The sequence below is a fragment of the Agelaius tricolor genome, unplaced genomic scaffold, assembly GCF_023055355.1.
Source record: "Agelaius tricolor isolate 1412-34295 unplaced genomic scaffold, bAgeTri1.0.p SCAF_1, whole genome shotgun sequence".
Classification (NCBI taxonomy): Eukaryota; Metazoa; Chordata; class Aves; order Passeriformes; family Icteridae; genus Agelaius; species Agelaius tricolor.
The window spans coordinates 23,874,387-23,891,274 of NW_027269261.1; the positions used below are offsets into that span (position 1 = coordinate 23,874,387).

The 16,888-nt window shown below is 43.5% G+C and overlaps 2 protein-coding genes across 7 annotated transcripts in view; one reads left to right on the forward strand and one right to left on the reverse strand.

The window, feature by feature from the left end:
- Positions 1–780: 780 nt before the first annotated feature.
- TBCC (tubulin folding cofactor C) lies at positions 781–3,467 on the reverse strand. The gene has a single exon (XM_071426987.1). It carries the CDS (start codon positions 3,402–3,404, stop codon positions 2,370–2,372), a length of 1,035 nt encoding a protein of 344 aa, XP_071283088.1. The 5' UTR covers positions 3,405–3,467; the 3' UTR covers positions 781–2,369.
- Positions 3,468–3,530: 63 nt separating this feature from the next.
- BICRAL (BICRA like chromatin remodeling complex associated protein) overlaps positions 3,531–16,888 on the forward strand; it is a 69,245-nt gene continuing 55,887 nt past the window's right edge. For 2 of the 6 annotated variants that reach the window (XM_071426933.1, XM_071426915.1), the window contains exon 1: positions 13,349–14,552. The gene's annotated coding sequence lies outside the window, so the exon portion shown is untranslated. The other 4 variants (XM_071426943.1, XM_071426954.1, XM_071426924.1 and 1 more) reach the window with 4 other exon arrangements.

The following is a 16,888-nucleotide window of genomic DNA, read 5'->3' on the forward strand; positions in this document are numbered from 1 at the left end:
AAATCACATTTAGGTATTTGCCTGACCAACTTTTTCTGGACTTACTGTTCTCAGATTGAATCTTGTTTCACACCATGCCTGAGACCAAGAGCCAGTTATGTGTTTTGTATTACAAAGGTAATGCTAAATCTTTAGGGTAATTGTCTGGCACCAAGTTCCTGAAAAGTATTACCTGCTAACTGTGGTTTGACCAAAGTCAAGTATTTGGAGGAAAGAAAACAGTAGGAGCTGGGATGTCAATAACTGGTTTGTGAAAAACATCCCCAAGGAAGTAATTCCAGAGAGAAACTGAAGTTCAAACTTCCATGTTTTGACTCCTGTTCTGTTTATTCAGGCAGTACTGCATGCCATGGGCCGGGAGCTGGAACAGGACATGGCACTTCCATGGGAGGAAGGCTGGGAAGACTCAGTGCACCCCTGGTACTGCCTGGGGTCTCTTTCCCTGTCTGGATCTGCCGAGATCCATCGCCACAGGAAGGAGGTGTCCATGTTTAGAGCTTGGGGCAAGCAGAACAAAGGCATTACTGTAATTCTTACAGGCTGAACATTTTGCAGTCTCAAGGCTAGAGGATGCTAACAGGATTGATCTGGAGAACAATTAACTACAAAATCAGGTTCTGTACCAAGATGGATGTGTTAAGATAACTTGACAGCCACAACTGATCACATCCCTCTAACAAAGGATATAAATGATTACATTAAAGTAAGACTGAGGGTGTATTCTTTAAATCATTTTATGATGCTGTCAGTGCAAAGAAGACTCACTAGTAAAGGAACAACTAAAATAATTCAAAACAAGTATATTTGAAATGCAAAATCCAATTCAGTCAAAAAAATATACATTAACAGAAGTAAACAAAACTGAAAATTGTCAGGAATATAAAAAAAAATCCCTTTTGCCCTCCCCCTTTAAATTAAATATGCTGAAAACAACTTACATAAAAACATTCTCTGCTCAGGACCAGACAAGCACCTAAGTGAAGTTTCAGGTACTTCTCCTGTGAGTGATGCAGTTTTTGATGGTTCAGCTAGGATTTAGTGTCTGTTAGAGGCACATAGATGATGGCTGCATAGCATAAAGAATTTTAAGTTTTACAATAAAGCTTTATGCTAAGGCAAGATAAACAATTTATTTATTGAAAAATGTCACAAGTTAAGGAGGGGTTTTAGAAACCTAAAACTGCTGTGTATACTTTATATATGGACAGTGGTCACTTCAGCACCACTAATAGGGCACTGTAAAGACACTGCATTCCACAGTGTTGCTACTTTTTTCTTATTATTATTTAGCAAGAGTGAAGAGACTTAAATCATTCTGCACTTTATGCAAAGTAACATGCAAATCTGGAACTGGAATACAGTGCTTCATCTTTCTGTTTTGCTGACTCTCTCTGCCAGCACTGCAGGTATGCAGCAGCAGAGTGCTGCAAATTAGGATCACAGCACACAAAGCCTTTTGTCTGGAAAACTAGTGGGACATCCCTGAACATCTCTGCCCTGAAGCTTCAGCTTGCAGAGGAACAGTTAACCCAGCTTCTGTGATGTTCATCAGCACTTGCTGAATGCCTCCGAGCTGCTTACAGAAGCAGCATCCTTTCACATGCCATTTATAGATTGTGAAGCTTTAGTATTTATACAGGCTCCATAGGTTTCTGAATTTTGAGTAATCAATATATTAGGAGAGCATTTTAGATGTTTATTGGAACACCTTTTTCCTTTAGACTTCTCTCACTTGAAATAAAAGCCTACAGCCAACCTATAGATTTAACCCAATTCAACAGGAACTGGCTCATCGTTGCACCATAGCCTATGATGCATCTCAGTCTGCTGCACCGTGCAGTTGCAAACTCTCCCTTCAAATGAACCTTTTTTCACCCCATGACCTCACAGCAGCACTGCCCCGCACTCCCCCTAAGAGACACTGTGCTGCCATCAGAACATGAGAACCACACAAACATGGGAAATTTGGTATTTGATCTTTTCATTCCAGTACAGTTTGCACTACTTGCAGCTATTTCAGAGTCTGCCCAGGTGAATGAAAGCAGCACAACGGCTCTAACAGAGGTTCATCGTTGTTTGTGTATCAGTGTCCTAAGTGTCCCACCTTAATAGGTTTTAACTCACAAGGAGGTACTTCAGAAATTGGCAAATCCCACAGTGATACATACAGATTATAGCAGCAACTCGTGCAAGAAGAGTAAACTCTATTTGACTGGTATGCTTCAACTAAGAAACCCAGCCATATATTGTAATTCGAAATTTGAATAGAGAATGGAATAATTTAATGGCATATCGGGGATTAAGTCCCACAGTTTGTGGATCAGTGCGTTTACACGAGGATCTCTAGCACGGCAGAGCTGCCTCCGCAGTCAGTCCCAGCAAGTGATTCTCTCCTGCTCGGGGATCAGGCTCCAGTTGGGCGAAGGCCTGTCAGTCGCCAGCCAGTCAAAGTCATCCACCAGGTTCCAGTTGTTACTGTTTCTGTCCAGCCCAGACGACTCGAAATCTCGCTCGATACCGGGATAGCTCCAGGAGTACGGGGCGAAGGACACCTCCGAGCAGGCCTCGATCACGGCCCGGCTGGTCACTTGCACGTAGACGCGGCAGTCGCGGGTGCGGTGGGTGCGGAGCTGCTGGCAGGCCAGCGCCAGCAGGCAGTCGCTGCAGCCGTCCACCAGCACGGAGGTGGACACGGGCCCGCAGAGCACGGTGCAGCCACTGCAGTCGCGCACCCGCAGCGTGTTGGGGTTGCCGCGGAGCCGCACCCGACAGCCGCGCAGCTCCGACAGCAGCACGTCCCGCTGCAGCAGCTCCGCGGGGCCGAGCTCCAGCTCCGCGTCCTGGGCGCCGCTGAACCCGCACAGCGGCGGCCCGCCCGATTCGCCCTCGGCGAGGCCGGGGCCGGAGTCGGGCGCGGCGGGGTCCGGCGGGACGGGCTCGGCGGGGCGCGGGGCGCTGCCCGGGGCCGCTTCTTTCTTGAGGGCGCGGAAGGCGAATTTCTTCTTGGGCTGCAGCTGCTGCCGCCGCGCCGCCAGGTCCCCCTGCAGCCGCGCCACGGTCTCCTGCCCCTGCCGCACCTCGTAGGGCGCCAGGAACCGCACGCTGCCCGTCAGCAGCTTCTGCAGCGCCTGCAGGCGGGCGGCCGCCTCCTCCAGCGTCCCCGCCGCCAGCAGCGCCTCCACGGCCTCCCGCTCCCGGGCGAAGGCGGCCAGGAAGAACTCGCTCTGCTCCTCCTTCACTACCTGCGCCTCCTTCTTCTGCCGCTGCCGCTCCACGCCCTGCTGGCGCTCCGCTTCCCGCCGCTGCAGCCGCTCCGGCAGCACCACGGCGGAGGCGGCCGAGCCCGCGGCCACCTCGGGCTGTGAGGGAGCCGCCACGGCCGCGGACTCTCCCGGCGCCGCCATCTTGCCGCTCGCCTCCCCTGCGGTCACCAAGCGGCGCGCGGATTGGCTGCCCGCAGCCCTGACTGCGTCGCCGCCGCCGATTGGCGGCCCGGGTGGCGCGCGGCGGGGGAGGGCGGGAGGGCCGGAGGGAGGGGTCCCCCGCGGTCTTAAAGGGGCCGCCGCCTCTCCGCGGGATGGGGTGAGTGCTGGCGGCAGGTGCCGTGCGGGGCGGGTTATCCCGCTTCCCAAATTAGCTCCCGGGATATAAATGAGCCCCCGCCCCGCTCCCCCGCTGTGCCCGCGCGGAGCTGCCCGCTTCTCCCCGTTGCTGTGCTTACACCCACACCTCCCCTCCCGGGCCGCGCCCGTCGCCGCCGGCCCTGGGCGCGGGGGCTCCCGCGAGCGGCGGGCTCGGGAAGGGGCGGCTCGGCTCGGTGCGGCCTCGGGCGGGAGGCGGAGGGGCCGCAGCCCAGAGCTCCACCTGCCCTCCCGGGCGGGCTCGGGGCCGCCCCGAGGCGCCCCGCGCTGCCCCGTGCTCTCCGGAGGCGCCGGGCGGTCGCGGCCCCATGCCCGGTGGGGTCCCCCGGCAGCCTCGCACGGCCGGCGCCGTCGGGAGGCTCCGTGCTCTAATAAACCTTCCCTGCTGCCTCCCTCTCCCCAGTGAAGTGGCCGAGGAAAAGGCTGCTGAGCCTTGCAGGTAACTGCAAAGGTGCTGCCAGGTGGATCGATTTCTTCCTCGCTGCTTATTTGGTTTCTGGAATGTTTTGTTCCAGAAGAGAGTTCGGTTCTTGAGGGAAAAGTGGGAGCAGTGCCAGTGGATTACTGTGCCCCTGAGGGAGGGCTGTATGAGCAATCCACAGAGGCCTGTATGGAAACACGGGAAGGAAGGCTTTTATAATTAGGAGATGTGTATTAAAGTAAATTTGCAGCAGGAACCAGAAATTAAGTACACTGTCTGCAAAGTAGACAGACCATTGTTTTGCTGTATTCATTTGAGATTTTTTTTTTTCCTATTATTTGGATTTTAATTTGTGCAAAGAAAGTTAACACTAAGCACTCTTTTAGTAATATGGAAACAAATCTAACTCCTGTCTATTTCTACAAATGCCATCTCCTTCCCCTTGTCATTTTGAAATTACTTGTAGCAAATTGACACAGGACCTAAGACTGTCCATTGAAACAAAAAGGTGGTAAACCCAAAGAAGATAATCTGATTTTTCTGTCTTCTGTTTGGCAATAGCATGAGTTTTTTACCTTATGTTCCTGTTTGGAAGTATAGGTTGTTATGTCCCTTAAGGTTAGCATTTAAAAGTACCCTTAGCTTCAAAGTAGCTGTTGTTTTCTGTTTCCTGAGAATGTGGTTTAATTTCTGTGTTAGATATGATATAATGTTGTTAGAATGTATGGAGTACTTGAACCTTATATGCAATAATGTCAGTCCAGTTTGGATGACAGAGGAAAGGCAATGAAGTGCCTTTAATCCTTGCAAAAGACTCATACTAAAATAGAGAATATTCTTTCCTTAATAGTGTTAGCATATAAACTAAAGGGATTGCAAGGGATCCTTACGTAACAGTAGCACTTTGGAGCAGGTTGCATGGGCAGTGGGATAGGTGTTTGATGCATTACAGCTCTTAATGCAGCATTACATCTGTTGCACTACTGCAGTGTTCAGAATTTTGGTTCTGAAGAATTAGATTGAGTCTTAAAAAGTAAAACCTCTTATGCTGTAGAATGGCACTGTGCTCAGACATGAAAAAGGAAGGGTATTGAAATATTCTCACTTGGTATTTTTTCCTAGCAATGTGTTTAAATAATACATTTAGTAGTATCATTAGGGTTTTTTTTTTCCTAATAAAGAGTAAATCCACTCCTGTAGTTATTCCAGCAATGTTCCATTAGGCAGGAATATGGTGCAATTAATTTTCCATAAGAAAAAAATTCCTTATTTCCATGTTGTTGAAAGATGTGGAAGTTTCATTTTAGCTGGGAGGCTCTGTTTGCCTTATGCTTCCTTGAGTCTAGCTAATACAGGTGGTAACAGTGATGGAAGGGCTTATCCTGTACGTGAGGATATTGACAGAAAAAGGTTTTTGCTGTTTTTCATATGCACAAATATTCTGGAGTATGGCTTTGGTATTGTTAATGCAGATGTGAGCCCGTAGATGAACGGCACTGGGTAAAAGAACTTCATTTGGAAGGATTGCAAGCAAATGTTAGTGTGCACAGCACAGAATAAATGTTAAGTATTTTATGCTGTACTATAATTACTAATTACTTCTTATTGTATCTGGGCACTTGGAATGCTAGGTATTCTGAATTGTTTTTTCTATAGGTGATTAGAGGTTTAAATTCATGAGGACCAAATACCCTTGTGAATATGAGCGTCTGGGAGAGACTGGAAACTTCTCACCTTGCTAATGTGCACAATTGTTATTTTGGTCAAAAGCAAAAGTATACCCAGAGACAAGAAGGTAAAATGTGTGACCATGATGAAAAATTCAAAAGGGAGCTGTAAAATTCTTCCAACTGTTTCATCATGATGTTCCAAAATTACTTTCCACACTTACAATTTGAGGTTTTGTATAATCTATATTGGCATGTGCGTTTTTATTTTTTTTTGGTGGTCACACAAAGACTGACAATTTTCCTCCCGACTTTGCTGGCAGCAACTTCTATGTTTTGAGGCTGCTGTGTGTGCCAGACAGTAACCACCTGAATAAAATGTAAGCTTTCTAGCTCAGGCTTGGAGTCACTTGGGTAAGCTGTAACAAGTAGTTTGGCTGTTTGAGGATATGAGAAAAAGTAAGGTACATAATTCTGTGTTATATTTTTTCCTATTTTTTCCCTCTTGTCTGTGCTTTTGTTCCTTTCTGGTTTGAAGGTAGTAGCAGTCATTTCAGTGAGACCTTGTGCCATTGTTTGAACTCTACAGTGTCATTTATTTTATGTGAAGGTGCAGGTTGCACTTGTTTACTTTGATCTAGTGCTGTGAAAGTGTGGAAACATGAGCTCCGTGCGTGCTTCCAGGTTTAAGTCTGTGTCCCATGGTTATCAGTCATGAATGCTATCTGCCTGAAATATTTCCTACTGATTTGCTATAGCTCAACAGCATTATCTCATAGCCTTTTAAGTGAGATGTATTGTGTAGTTCAGCTGAAGGTTCAAGATCCTGTCTTGTTCCATCATTATTTTAAGAAGAGTGGGGAATAAAAGGGAGATCCACAGAGGCAACTGTGTGCTCAGCCTCATAATAATGGATTCTTACACCTGAGGTTCCTGTGCTTGTAAAAGTCAGGGACCTCAGAGATGCGGCGTGATCTCAAGGTGTAGATTTGCAGTCTCTCAAGCAGAGGAAGGAAGGAAGTGGAGTTATTCCTTCTCATCAGTATGTATTCCCAGCACTGACAATTTTTATTCCAAAGGATGTTATGCATGTATGTTGCACCATCGCACACACAAAAACGCTGTGCGTGTTTTCAAGAAAAGCAGCAGCCTCTGTGCCTTGCATGGAGCCCTTATCTGATAGATGTGATCTCTGTCTGTTAGACTGAGTTTCTGCAGCAGAGATTAGCAGAGCAGCGTAATTACTGCTGGCTACAAAGTAGGTACTTCAGTGGCTTGTGCAACCAGCGTTTCTACTGATGGTTTTAGTAAGGGCTCTTTGAACTCCTCTGGCTCTGTGATCAGGCATTAAAGATGTAAGCCATATTATGATTCATTTAAGATACTGTAGGCTGCACGTTTGTCACGGTGCAATGGGGCTTCATTAAAAGTGAATGTTGAGTTACTGTATCTCGGTTCATTTGGAAAAAAGAAATTCTTTGAATGTTACGTTTGGCATACTGATTTTTTTTTTAAAGCTTTTGTTTGCACTAAAATGTTGTGCTTTATATATATCTGGCCATATGGAAAGCCAGGACAATGTAAAATACACGTGTTTTTAAATCACTTATTGAGTGTTAAAGCTAAAGCTATGAGACTTGCTTGGTGCAACTTAATTGCTGTGAGCAATGCCAAAACTTTGAATGTAATCCTTGGGAATGCTTAAGATACTAATTATATTCCAACCAGTCAAGGTGCACTTGTTTTGAAACTAGTCTGAGCTGGTCCCTTCTGAGAACATGGTATTTCCAATGCCAAAGGTGGAAAACCAGATTAATTTCTACAAAAATGAGTTATCCTTCAAAACCAGGGACTGGCTTCAAAGCATAGCACTTTATGACAAAAGGTACTTTCAGATTAACAAAGCAAGGCCCAAATATGCTAAACACAAGAGCAGGAAATGACTTAGGTTTGGTCCAGGTCTAGCTGCTGGCTGCTATATAGAATCCTAACTTGCTAATTGACTGTAGGTAAATTCTGGAGACTTTGTATGTAAGCCACAGTTACTGCTTTATGGACTCTCCCTTTGAGGCAATTATTCTATTAGTTATGGAGTTTCTGAGAGTTTTTTCATTGCCTTGCTTTACATTTCAGATACTTTTACAATTATTTTTTAAATGCATTTCAGAAAACTATGGTTATTGGACTAGCCGGTTCAATGGACCACCTAGGTTCAATAGCATATAAAAATATTTTCTATTTTAGAATGGTGAATCTTACTTGCAAACATATTCCATTTATCTTTCTGAGTGATTTAATAGAATTAACTCCAAGTCATATCCAAGTTTTCCTATTAGCTCTCCTGCAGTATATTCCCTAGTGGATAAAACTATACTTGTATTCTTTTTGCCATTTATTCATCTTGGGAAAAAGCCTGTCAGCTATAATTTTGAATGAGGGCTTCCTCCTCCTATTATTAGCATTTGTTCTCCAGTCTAAATCTGAGAATAAATTCCATTCATATTGATACCCTTTCTAGTCATAATAAAAAGACTTCTTTTACAGCAATCTTCATTCATATCCAAATCTTACCCAGTTCATTTCATAGCAGGAACTCAGAAATGTCCAAGTAAAACTATTCTGTCTCAAAAGTTCTGACTCAGGTGGTGCTTTATTCATAATGTCCCTTCTGTTTGTCCATTTTGTCTTGTCCTTATACAAGTATAGCTTAGCAGGTCTGTGTTGCTTTCAAGAACACAAATGGCTTTGGTATAATTTACTATTCCACTGTGTTTCTGTATCCCTCTATCACCTTATTTCATGTTTTAGGCCTCCTTTTTTTGCTTAAATTCCTCCCATTTTTTGTTTGGTTTTATTTTTTTTTAAACAACATCTACAACACCTCGGTTGTATTAGGAATGCTTCTCTTGTTAGTTTCATTGCCAGGCTGCTGTTTTTAATTAGTACTATGTTTAAAAAAAACCCAAAAACACCAACACCCAAATCCTTGTGTCCAACTATTCATTAATATGTTCATCTGTATTTCTGTATCCTTACTTATCTGATTTTTTTCCATTAATTTGTGCTAGCCAAATTAACTGTGAATATGATAGAATGTTATCCCATTTTCTGACATCATTTTTAGTTTAAATTCTTCCATCAGTTTTGACAGTGTTAGTTGGGCAAGATTACTTCTCCATTATTTCTGTAATAAAGCTCTGTCTCCAGAGGTGAGGGTATTTTTATTTTTTTCTGATACATTTCAGTGGCTGAATATCTTAAGATTATTCTAACTTGGAAGTGAGAGCTAGTAATCTTTCAAACTTAATTCCTCTTTTTAGGGTACTTTAAGCTGAAGAATATGAGACTATAGTTAAATATATATATTATATATTTAAATAACCTGGAGAATGATATAGTAATTCTTGATCTGTTCCAGTAATAATTTTGAATTGCCATTTGTTTAAATGGAACCTCCAGTCACCATGTTTTCTTTGGCTTTTCTTAATTGTCTGCTGTATGTCAGATGCTCATCTCAGAGAAGCAGAGTTCTCCAAAACCTGTTTTTAGATTCATCATAGACCAGCCCTGTTTGCCTTCACACAATCTCCAGTCACAGAAACCTGTCTGTCTTCTGTATTGGTGGAAATCTCTTGTTCTGAGGTTCACTCTTCATTACCCCCTCTTACTGCCTATGTCCTTACCAATCACCCCTTAAGATACCTTTGGTTAAGTAGTCCTGTCTTTGGTGTGATGATTGATACTGGAGTCATGCAGCTTTACAAATTACATCATGCAATTATGACCCAGGTTTTGTAAGTACTGTTTTGGGTAAGGAAGGCATGGTATCAAGCTGAACATTATAATGTTTAGGTAACTTTTATGGGTGAGTCATCAAAATAGTGGTGGTAATTGTTCAGAATTTGGTGGATATTGAACTGAATTTTTCATGTTATATGCTACATTTATATTCCAAGTTAAAGTCCTTGTCTGCTTTCATGCCACTGTATTTGGGTGTCCTACTTTTCAAGTGACCTCTACCTCTCTATTGCCTGTGCCCTTTAATGATGACCTATTTGTTTCTGTGCCTTCAAGCTTAGTTATTTTTTAAAATTTAAATAATTAATTAAGCCATATGTAGATAGGTAAAAGGTGTGACTGGTGATGAGCTGACATAAGAAACACAATGAATGGAAAGAGAAGGCATGGGAGGAAGAAGTGTCATCAATAGAGCTGAAGGATTCAGTCTGAAGAAGCAAGGCTGCAGTGAAGCAAATGGCATTCCTTTCCATGCAATGTATCTCTGAAAGGATGCAGTGGGTTGAGGTTACAAACCATCTATTCATGCAAAAACCTTGGGATGGCTGTGGAATTAATTCCTTTAGTGCACTAGTTTAGTCCTTACATTCTTCATTATGAATCTATTGCTGCCTTACCTTCTTTTGGGGTACTAATTTATGATTGAACAAGAATTGGAGTGCATGTGATGCAGACCTGAAAAAATGGCTGAATATCAGCAAATGACTTGATGTAGGAGAAACCTGGAGACAGAATGAATGACGGCGTTTTGTACCCTCTTATTTTCTCCCTCTCAATATCTAAGCATAGTTTTCAGTTCTTCAGAGTCTGTCATTTCAGGGCAATGTATTGGATCACTCCAAATGTCATTTGGTGTCTTTGCACACCTATGAGAGTGGTATTTGTTAAACAGCATGGTCACAGTTTGACAGCTGGTGTCAAAATACAGCCAAGTAGTTTGTTGTGTGATGAGTGCACATGACGTTCCCAGTAGCTGTTTTTACACCAACGTCTCTCAGTCTTCCAAAGATTTCTCTTCTTCCTTTTGACATTGGTCTTTCCTTTCTTGTGCTTATTTCCCCTTGCTCCTTCTAAAGCTGCTACAGGAAAGAAAATGTATTAATGTGATGGTGAAAGCTAAAGAAAGGCAGCAACTGATTGTGCATTGTACATAGGACTCTGGTTGAAGATGACAGCTCTGAGCAGGTGACCTTGAGGTAGAAGAATGTTGACGTACAAGGGTCTTTTGTATTCAGGCAGTAAGGCAGTGAGAAGAGGGGCAACCTCTTGGGGCAGAGACACCCAGTTCTGAAACACCATGTGATGCTCTTAAAACAGCATGAGTACCTGCCAGGAAAAAGCAGTAGTTCTTTACAAACATGGTCTGAGAAATTCTGTAGTACACCTGAAAGTGCTAACATTACAGCTGATGACTGCATTCAGACCTCTTAGTATTGAAGGTAACATTAAGTGCGTACTTCAATATGACCTATAAAGCTACATCCAACCCTTGATTTTTTTTTGGAAACCATTTCTACCTGTGAACAAATATAGCAAATGTGTGTAGATATGGAGAAATCTAGTTACTGCAGGGTGCTTCATTATATAGATGATGTTAGTTCTTCCCTTTTTGTACTGTACCTGCTTAGTAATGCTATTGTCAATGCTCCCTTGAAACATCCTTTAGGGAAAGTAAGTTATGGTACCATCATGGAAAACTTATGTAGGATTCCTTGTGTTTCTTATGGTAACAGAATCCATTCAAAATCACTTGCCTTCCTTTCTCCGGTTCCTTCTTTGTATCGTATTGCCTGCTTCCTATTTGTGGTTTCTGTAGGACTGGGAGAGTAGTAATAATAACAACATACTGATCAGATGCTCGGCCTTGTAACCTCTGAAGCAAAGTTCCTTCCTGTTAAGCAAATGAGAATGCTGGTGGTGTTCCTCCATACAAGTTCTCACTTGGGCAACATTCTCCAAAGCCAGTGAAGCTGAGCAGGTTTGAATTCAGGGCAGAGTTTGGCCTTGAAGCATTTACTGAAGTTAGGAACCTTGAAATGTTGGCCTTTTGAATTTTCTAATGCTGGTGTCAGGAGTATGGGCTTACAGCTCCTGCAGAGCTCTCTGGCGTGAGGTGTTTGTGTCCATACTGTGGCTGTTGGGGTCCTTGCTGCATTCATGAAAAGTGCAGTTAATAATCTGGCTGATGGCCAAGGCACAGCCACGTGCAGGTTCCGTCTGGGCTGCACAAAGGATCTGCTGCACTCGTGCTAAGGTTTGTTTGCTTGGGCCCAACCCTTCCACTTTGGAAGTGATCTGAAACTTCACCTCACTTTTCTACAGGGGGTGTGCATGTAAACAAGGTTTGTAGGTGAGTCTTGGCTTTGGCAAAAGTTTGGAATTGGTTGATTAATTAAAAAAATAATATAACCAGATTCTAATTGAAAAACAATGCTAAGGTGGTGAGATTTTTTTTTTTAAGATAAGCAATCTGGCCAAGTTCTTTGAGAAGATTCGCTTAGTACACTGCCCTTGACCATTTTGATATAGTTGCTCAAAAAACCTAAAGCACTGTGAGAGGGATTTTTTGAGCTGGATGAAGCTAATAAAGAAGGATGTGCTACTAAATAAAGTCTTCAAATCCTTGTCTCTAAGGAGTTTTAACAAAGTTACTTAGGAATAAAATAGTAAAGTCCTTGGGAATTACCATAACTAGAAGAAAAAGGGTCTTAAAGAGATTTTTGTTGTTGTTTTAAAAGCATTACCATACATATATCTATCTGCATGCTAAAAATCTGCTTTCAATCAAAATGGTTTTTTTAATAAACCAGGTTTCTCTGAATTATCTGCAAAAATAATTAATTTTTTAGAATTAAATTGTTTTCAATCAATTAATGAAGTGAATGGTGGAAATTGGAATAGTTTTCTATAACAAAAAAGGTTTGAACAAAGTTATTAATGCTTTTAGCTGAAGTAAACTGTAGAATAGCATTAATGAATTCTCAGTGCTATAACCTTTGACTTCAAATTAACATTTTTAGGTTACCCAAAACTTTTTAAAGTAGTTGAAGTCCATGTAATTTGTTTCCAGCAAGGCTGATAAGAACATATCTAAAAATACTTTAAATAGTATAGCTTGCCAGGGGATCAAATCTTGTATTTTTCAAGGTGACCTTGCATTTATTTTTCTGGGGAGCCCTCTGCACTTCCATTTACTTTTCTGGGGACCCCCTCCCACCCACCAAGCTTATAGTGATTTACAGCTTTAATATGAAGGAAATCAGCCAAATTGTTAACATTAACGTTCATTTTAATAGGATAAAAACTTTGTTTTACTTCCCTGTAACCCCAAACAAACCCCAACTTTTAACCTAAAGCCAGCATCCTAGGCTAGGTCTCCAGACCTACGGGTTTCTGAAAAACACAACCTCCCCCCAAAAAAAGGAGCCGAAGTTTTTAAAGGGCCTGGCTTTAAACGCGGAGCGAGGATCGCGCCGGGGCTGGGGACTCATCATGCCAGGGCGGCGGTGCGTGTGCCCGGGCGCCGGTCTGCGGCGTTGTGTCCCGGCGGAGCTGCGCGGCCGTGCCGTGCCGGGCCCGGCGGTGCGGTGCCGGTGCCGGTGGCGGCGGCGGTGCGGGCGCGGAGCGGAGCCGAGCGGAGCCGCGCTCTCCTCCCGCTCGCTTTCTCTTTCCCCCTCTCTCGCTCGCTCCCTCTCCCGCTCGCTCTCCCCCCTCCCTCCCTCGCTCTCTCGCTCTCCCTCTCTCTCTCCTACACTGCCAGCCCCTGATGTGATGGCGAAGAAACCCCGTTGACAAGGCACTGCTTTTTCATGACGGTGAGTTTCCCTTTGAGTGTATTATAATTTTGTGATAAAAATTTCAAGGAAAAAAAAAACACACAACCTCCTTCCTCCCTTCCTTCGGGGAGGGAAAAGAGAGGGGGGAAATCTATCTCCAGACAGACAGAAAAGAAAGAGGAGCAAATTAACAACCTGGAGTTGCCAAAACCAGGATATTAGGTTTCAGCCCAGAGAGCTATTGGCTCTGGGGCTATGTATATAAATATATATCTAGAGAGAGAGCGAGCGAGAGGGGAGACGAGGAGGAAGAAGAGGGATATTTTGTGGGTGGCTGTTGTTTGGGCAGATGTGGATTCACATGGAAATGAACTATATATATTAATTTTTTTTTTCCGCGAGGATGGTGGTGGTGGCTGCTGAGGGCACTTAAAAAAAAAGTTGTTTCTTAAAATAAAGGCGCGGGGGGGGGGGGGGGGGGGTTGAAGGGAGAGATAAGGTTTCAGGTCCAGGCTGATAGCTGCAGCGAGGGGAGAGGTTTGGGGTGGGTTTTTTTTTTTTTTTTTCCTTGCTGATGCCATGCAAATTCAGGAGAGGAGGGAAGAAAAATCTCTTTTAATGACTCATTGATTGAGCCGGTTTAAAATTAGTTGTTGTTGTTGTCTTTTTTTTTTTTCCGCCCCCTTGATGGCCATCAAGAGAGGGATGGAAAGAGGAGAGGAGGGAGAGAGAGTGTGTGTGTGTATGTGTGAGTGTGAGAGAGTGAGAGGGAGAGAGGGGGATAGAGAGAGTGTGTGAGGGAGAAAGAAAAATAATCTTTTCAAATCTCCTCCCTCTTTTTTTTCCCCCCTCGTTTCTTTGCTTTTCTCTAAAGCTCTGTGGTCTGTGAAACAGTCTTTTCTTCCTCCTCGTCGGGAAAATGGAGACACTTCGTCTCTCTCCTGGCTGTGCAGCTGGGAAGGATTTTTCTTTTCTTTTTTCCTTTTTCGCTCATGGCTTGATTTTTTTCTTTCCCCCTTCCACTCGCCACCACCCTAATCTTGTCTTTTCTTTGAGCTTGTGTCTCAGAGTTGTACCTGCTGGGGATTTATTTTTCACTCATTTCCTCGTTTTCAGTGTCGCCACTAGATTTGATTTGATTTGTTTTGTTTTTTATTTGCAATTTCCTCCGAATCGCTCCGTGCCTCCTGCTTTTAACCGAGGAATGGAAACGGTGCCGCTTTTTGTGGGTGCGCGAAATGCTCGGGCGGTAGGTTTGGGCTAATGCGATTTTTTTTTTCGCCTTTTCGGGATCAAGTTTTTCGATGTGCCTTTTATTTTATTTATTTATTTTTTTATTTTTCTTTTGGAGAGAGAAAATATTTAATTGTAACGCCTCTTTAAAACACAATAAAGCGTCTCTTTCTGGAGTGACCCCTTTGGCTTCGCTGTAGAGTGGATGTGAACCCGATCCTTTGTGCTGCTGGGATTATTTTGCGTAAAAAGAAGCAATATTTTGTAAATAGATTTTTTTACTTGTGGCTTAAGAGAGTAGTAGGTTGTGAAGGGGGTTTTCTAAAAGGGTCACTGTTCACATTTATTGAGTCATGGGCGGTATTCAGTATGTAAATTATATTTTGCTTTTTGGTATTTATTACAAAATTCAGTTACAGATGATGGCAGAAAACAGGTATAGAGACGTTAAAAGCCGGGCAAAATCGAACGACGTGTAGAGGGCACGCATATATTTCCTCAGAGCTGTTGTTAATCACTGTGGGGAGGAATGAGATGTGGAGGCCTCTGCCTTTCGCCATTCCGTGCTCGCCGCTCCTCTCCTTCCCCGGGCTGGGCAGCGCGGGGTGGCCGAGGGACTGCCGGGCAGAGAGGAGAGCGGCTCCGGCGGCGGCCCCGGCCGTGCCCGGGCTCGGCGGGCAGGCAGCCCCGGCTGCGCGGGGGAGCGGGAAGATGGCGCTGCCTGGCTCCCTGCCAGCGTTTGTTGCGCAGTTTCACCCGCTCTCCTCCCCCACGGGCGCCATTTTAAGGTCCTTTCTGCTGTCGCCGCGCCGTGTGGGGCGGTGCCGTCGCGCCCAGCTCGGGCCATATTTCTGTGTCTTGTCTGGGAAGCATTTCTGCTTTGGGCTTTGGGAGCCGAGATCTCCCCGAAATCCTCAAAGCCTTGCTTCCCTCCCGTACCCCCCCACTCCTTTCCTAATCCTTGGCCACCGTCTTGAGGTTAAACAGCCTTGGCTCGCACGGGCCCGTGCGCGCAGCTTCAATCCCGCCAACAGCCCTTACAAGCTTGTTTTCTTTACCTCCGAAATACGTGTTTCTGGTCATTCAGCGTATAGGAATTAAAAAAATATTTGAAAGAACATTTTTTCTGATGGCCGAAAAATAAAACATGACATAAAAAAAAAAAATCCACCTTTAAAAGATGATCCGGTGTAGTGCATAGGGCAAGGTATTCTTCACTGAAGGGGTTTCAGTAGTGCTTGTGAAAATAAAAGCATAGGTAATTTTTTGGTGGGTCGGTTGCTTATTTTTGTTGCTGTTACTGTCTTAGTACTATTTTGGTGGGGGGAGGGACTAGCATATTTTCAAGTTTTTATTGCTCCTTTATGTCTAAGGGGAAGCTGCTTTTTCCAAATTACTTAATTTGACAGCTCCACCTTAATATATTTTTGAAGTTTTGTTTTGGTGCTGTTTTTAGGAAGAGCACTGCAAATACCTTTTTTCCCAAAACCACTTTTTTTTTTTCTTTTAACATTTCTGTATGATCTGCTCAGAGCTCATGAGGCTTCAGCTTAATTCCAACATCACCTGTACCTGGGAAGAGCAAAGTGTGCTGCCAAACCAGCTTATGCTGTGCCTGCTAAAGAGTGTGGAATGCTTGTGTAGTTCTTGGATTTCTGTTTTTTGACACATCAGAGGATGGCTTCCCCATTCTCATTGCTCATTCCTGATAGAAGTGGGAGATTTTTTAAAATTCAGGAATAATCTTATAAATTTTTAATTATTTAAATGTTTAAAATTTTTTTTGCCTGCTGAAGGGGTTTAAACAACATTTCTGTGAAATACACTTATTGCTTGGAATATACAAAAAATTGTCTGGATATAAACTGTCTTTTTATAAGACTTTCCTGGGGACTTGTTAGCATTTTAGCTTTGAGTAAAACACCAGTTATGAAACTTATTTACAGAGATTTTGAATGTAGAATGCAGTATTTGTTCACATATTTCAGGAATCTTACATCATTAAATTCACTGCTTCTTGAAGTGATTATTTTCATTAACAGGAATCTTGGGATTAAAGTGGTGAATTCTTTTTTTTTTAATGGTAGCATACTTTTAAGTAATAAAATTTCTCTCTTACGTCTGAATGTCTGGAAGACTGTGTGTGATTTTCTTCATTAATTGGTGAAAATAGTGAAGAAATGGCAGAAACAGGATAAAAATGACTGGTTTATATTCTCTCGGGGCCTAGTACTTGCCAAATTACTATATATAATCTGCACAGCGGCCTGCTTGCATTAAAGCACAGTATATTCTCATCTTGCATTGAGATCTGTGTTGGCTACTACTTCAATATTCCAGACCTGTTCTTTT

Excerpts from the sequence above, each read along its gene's own strand:
- TBCC (XM_071426987.1), bottom strand. The coding sequence starts at position 3,404 with ATGGCGGCGCCGGGAGAGTCCGCGGCCGTGGCGGCTCCCTCACAGCCC.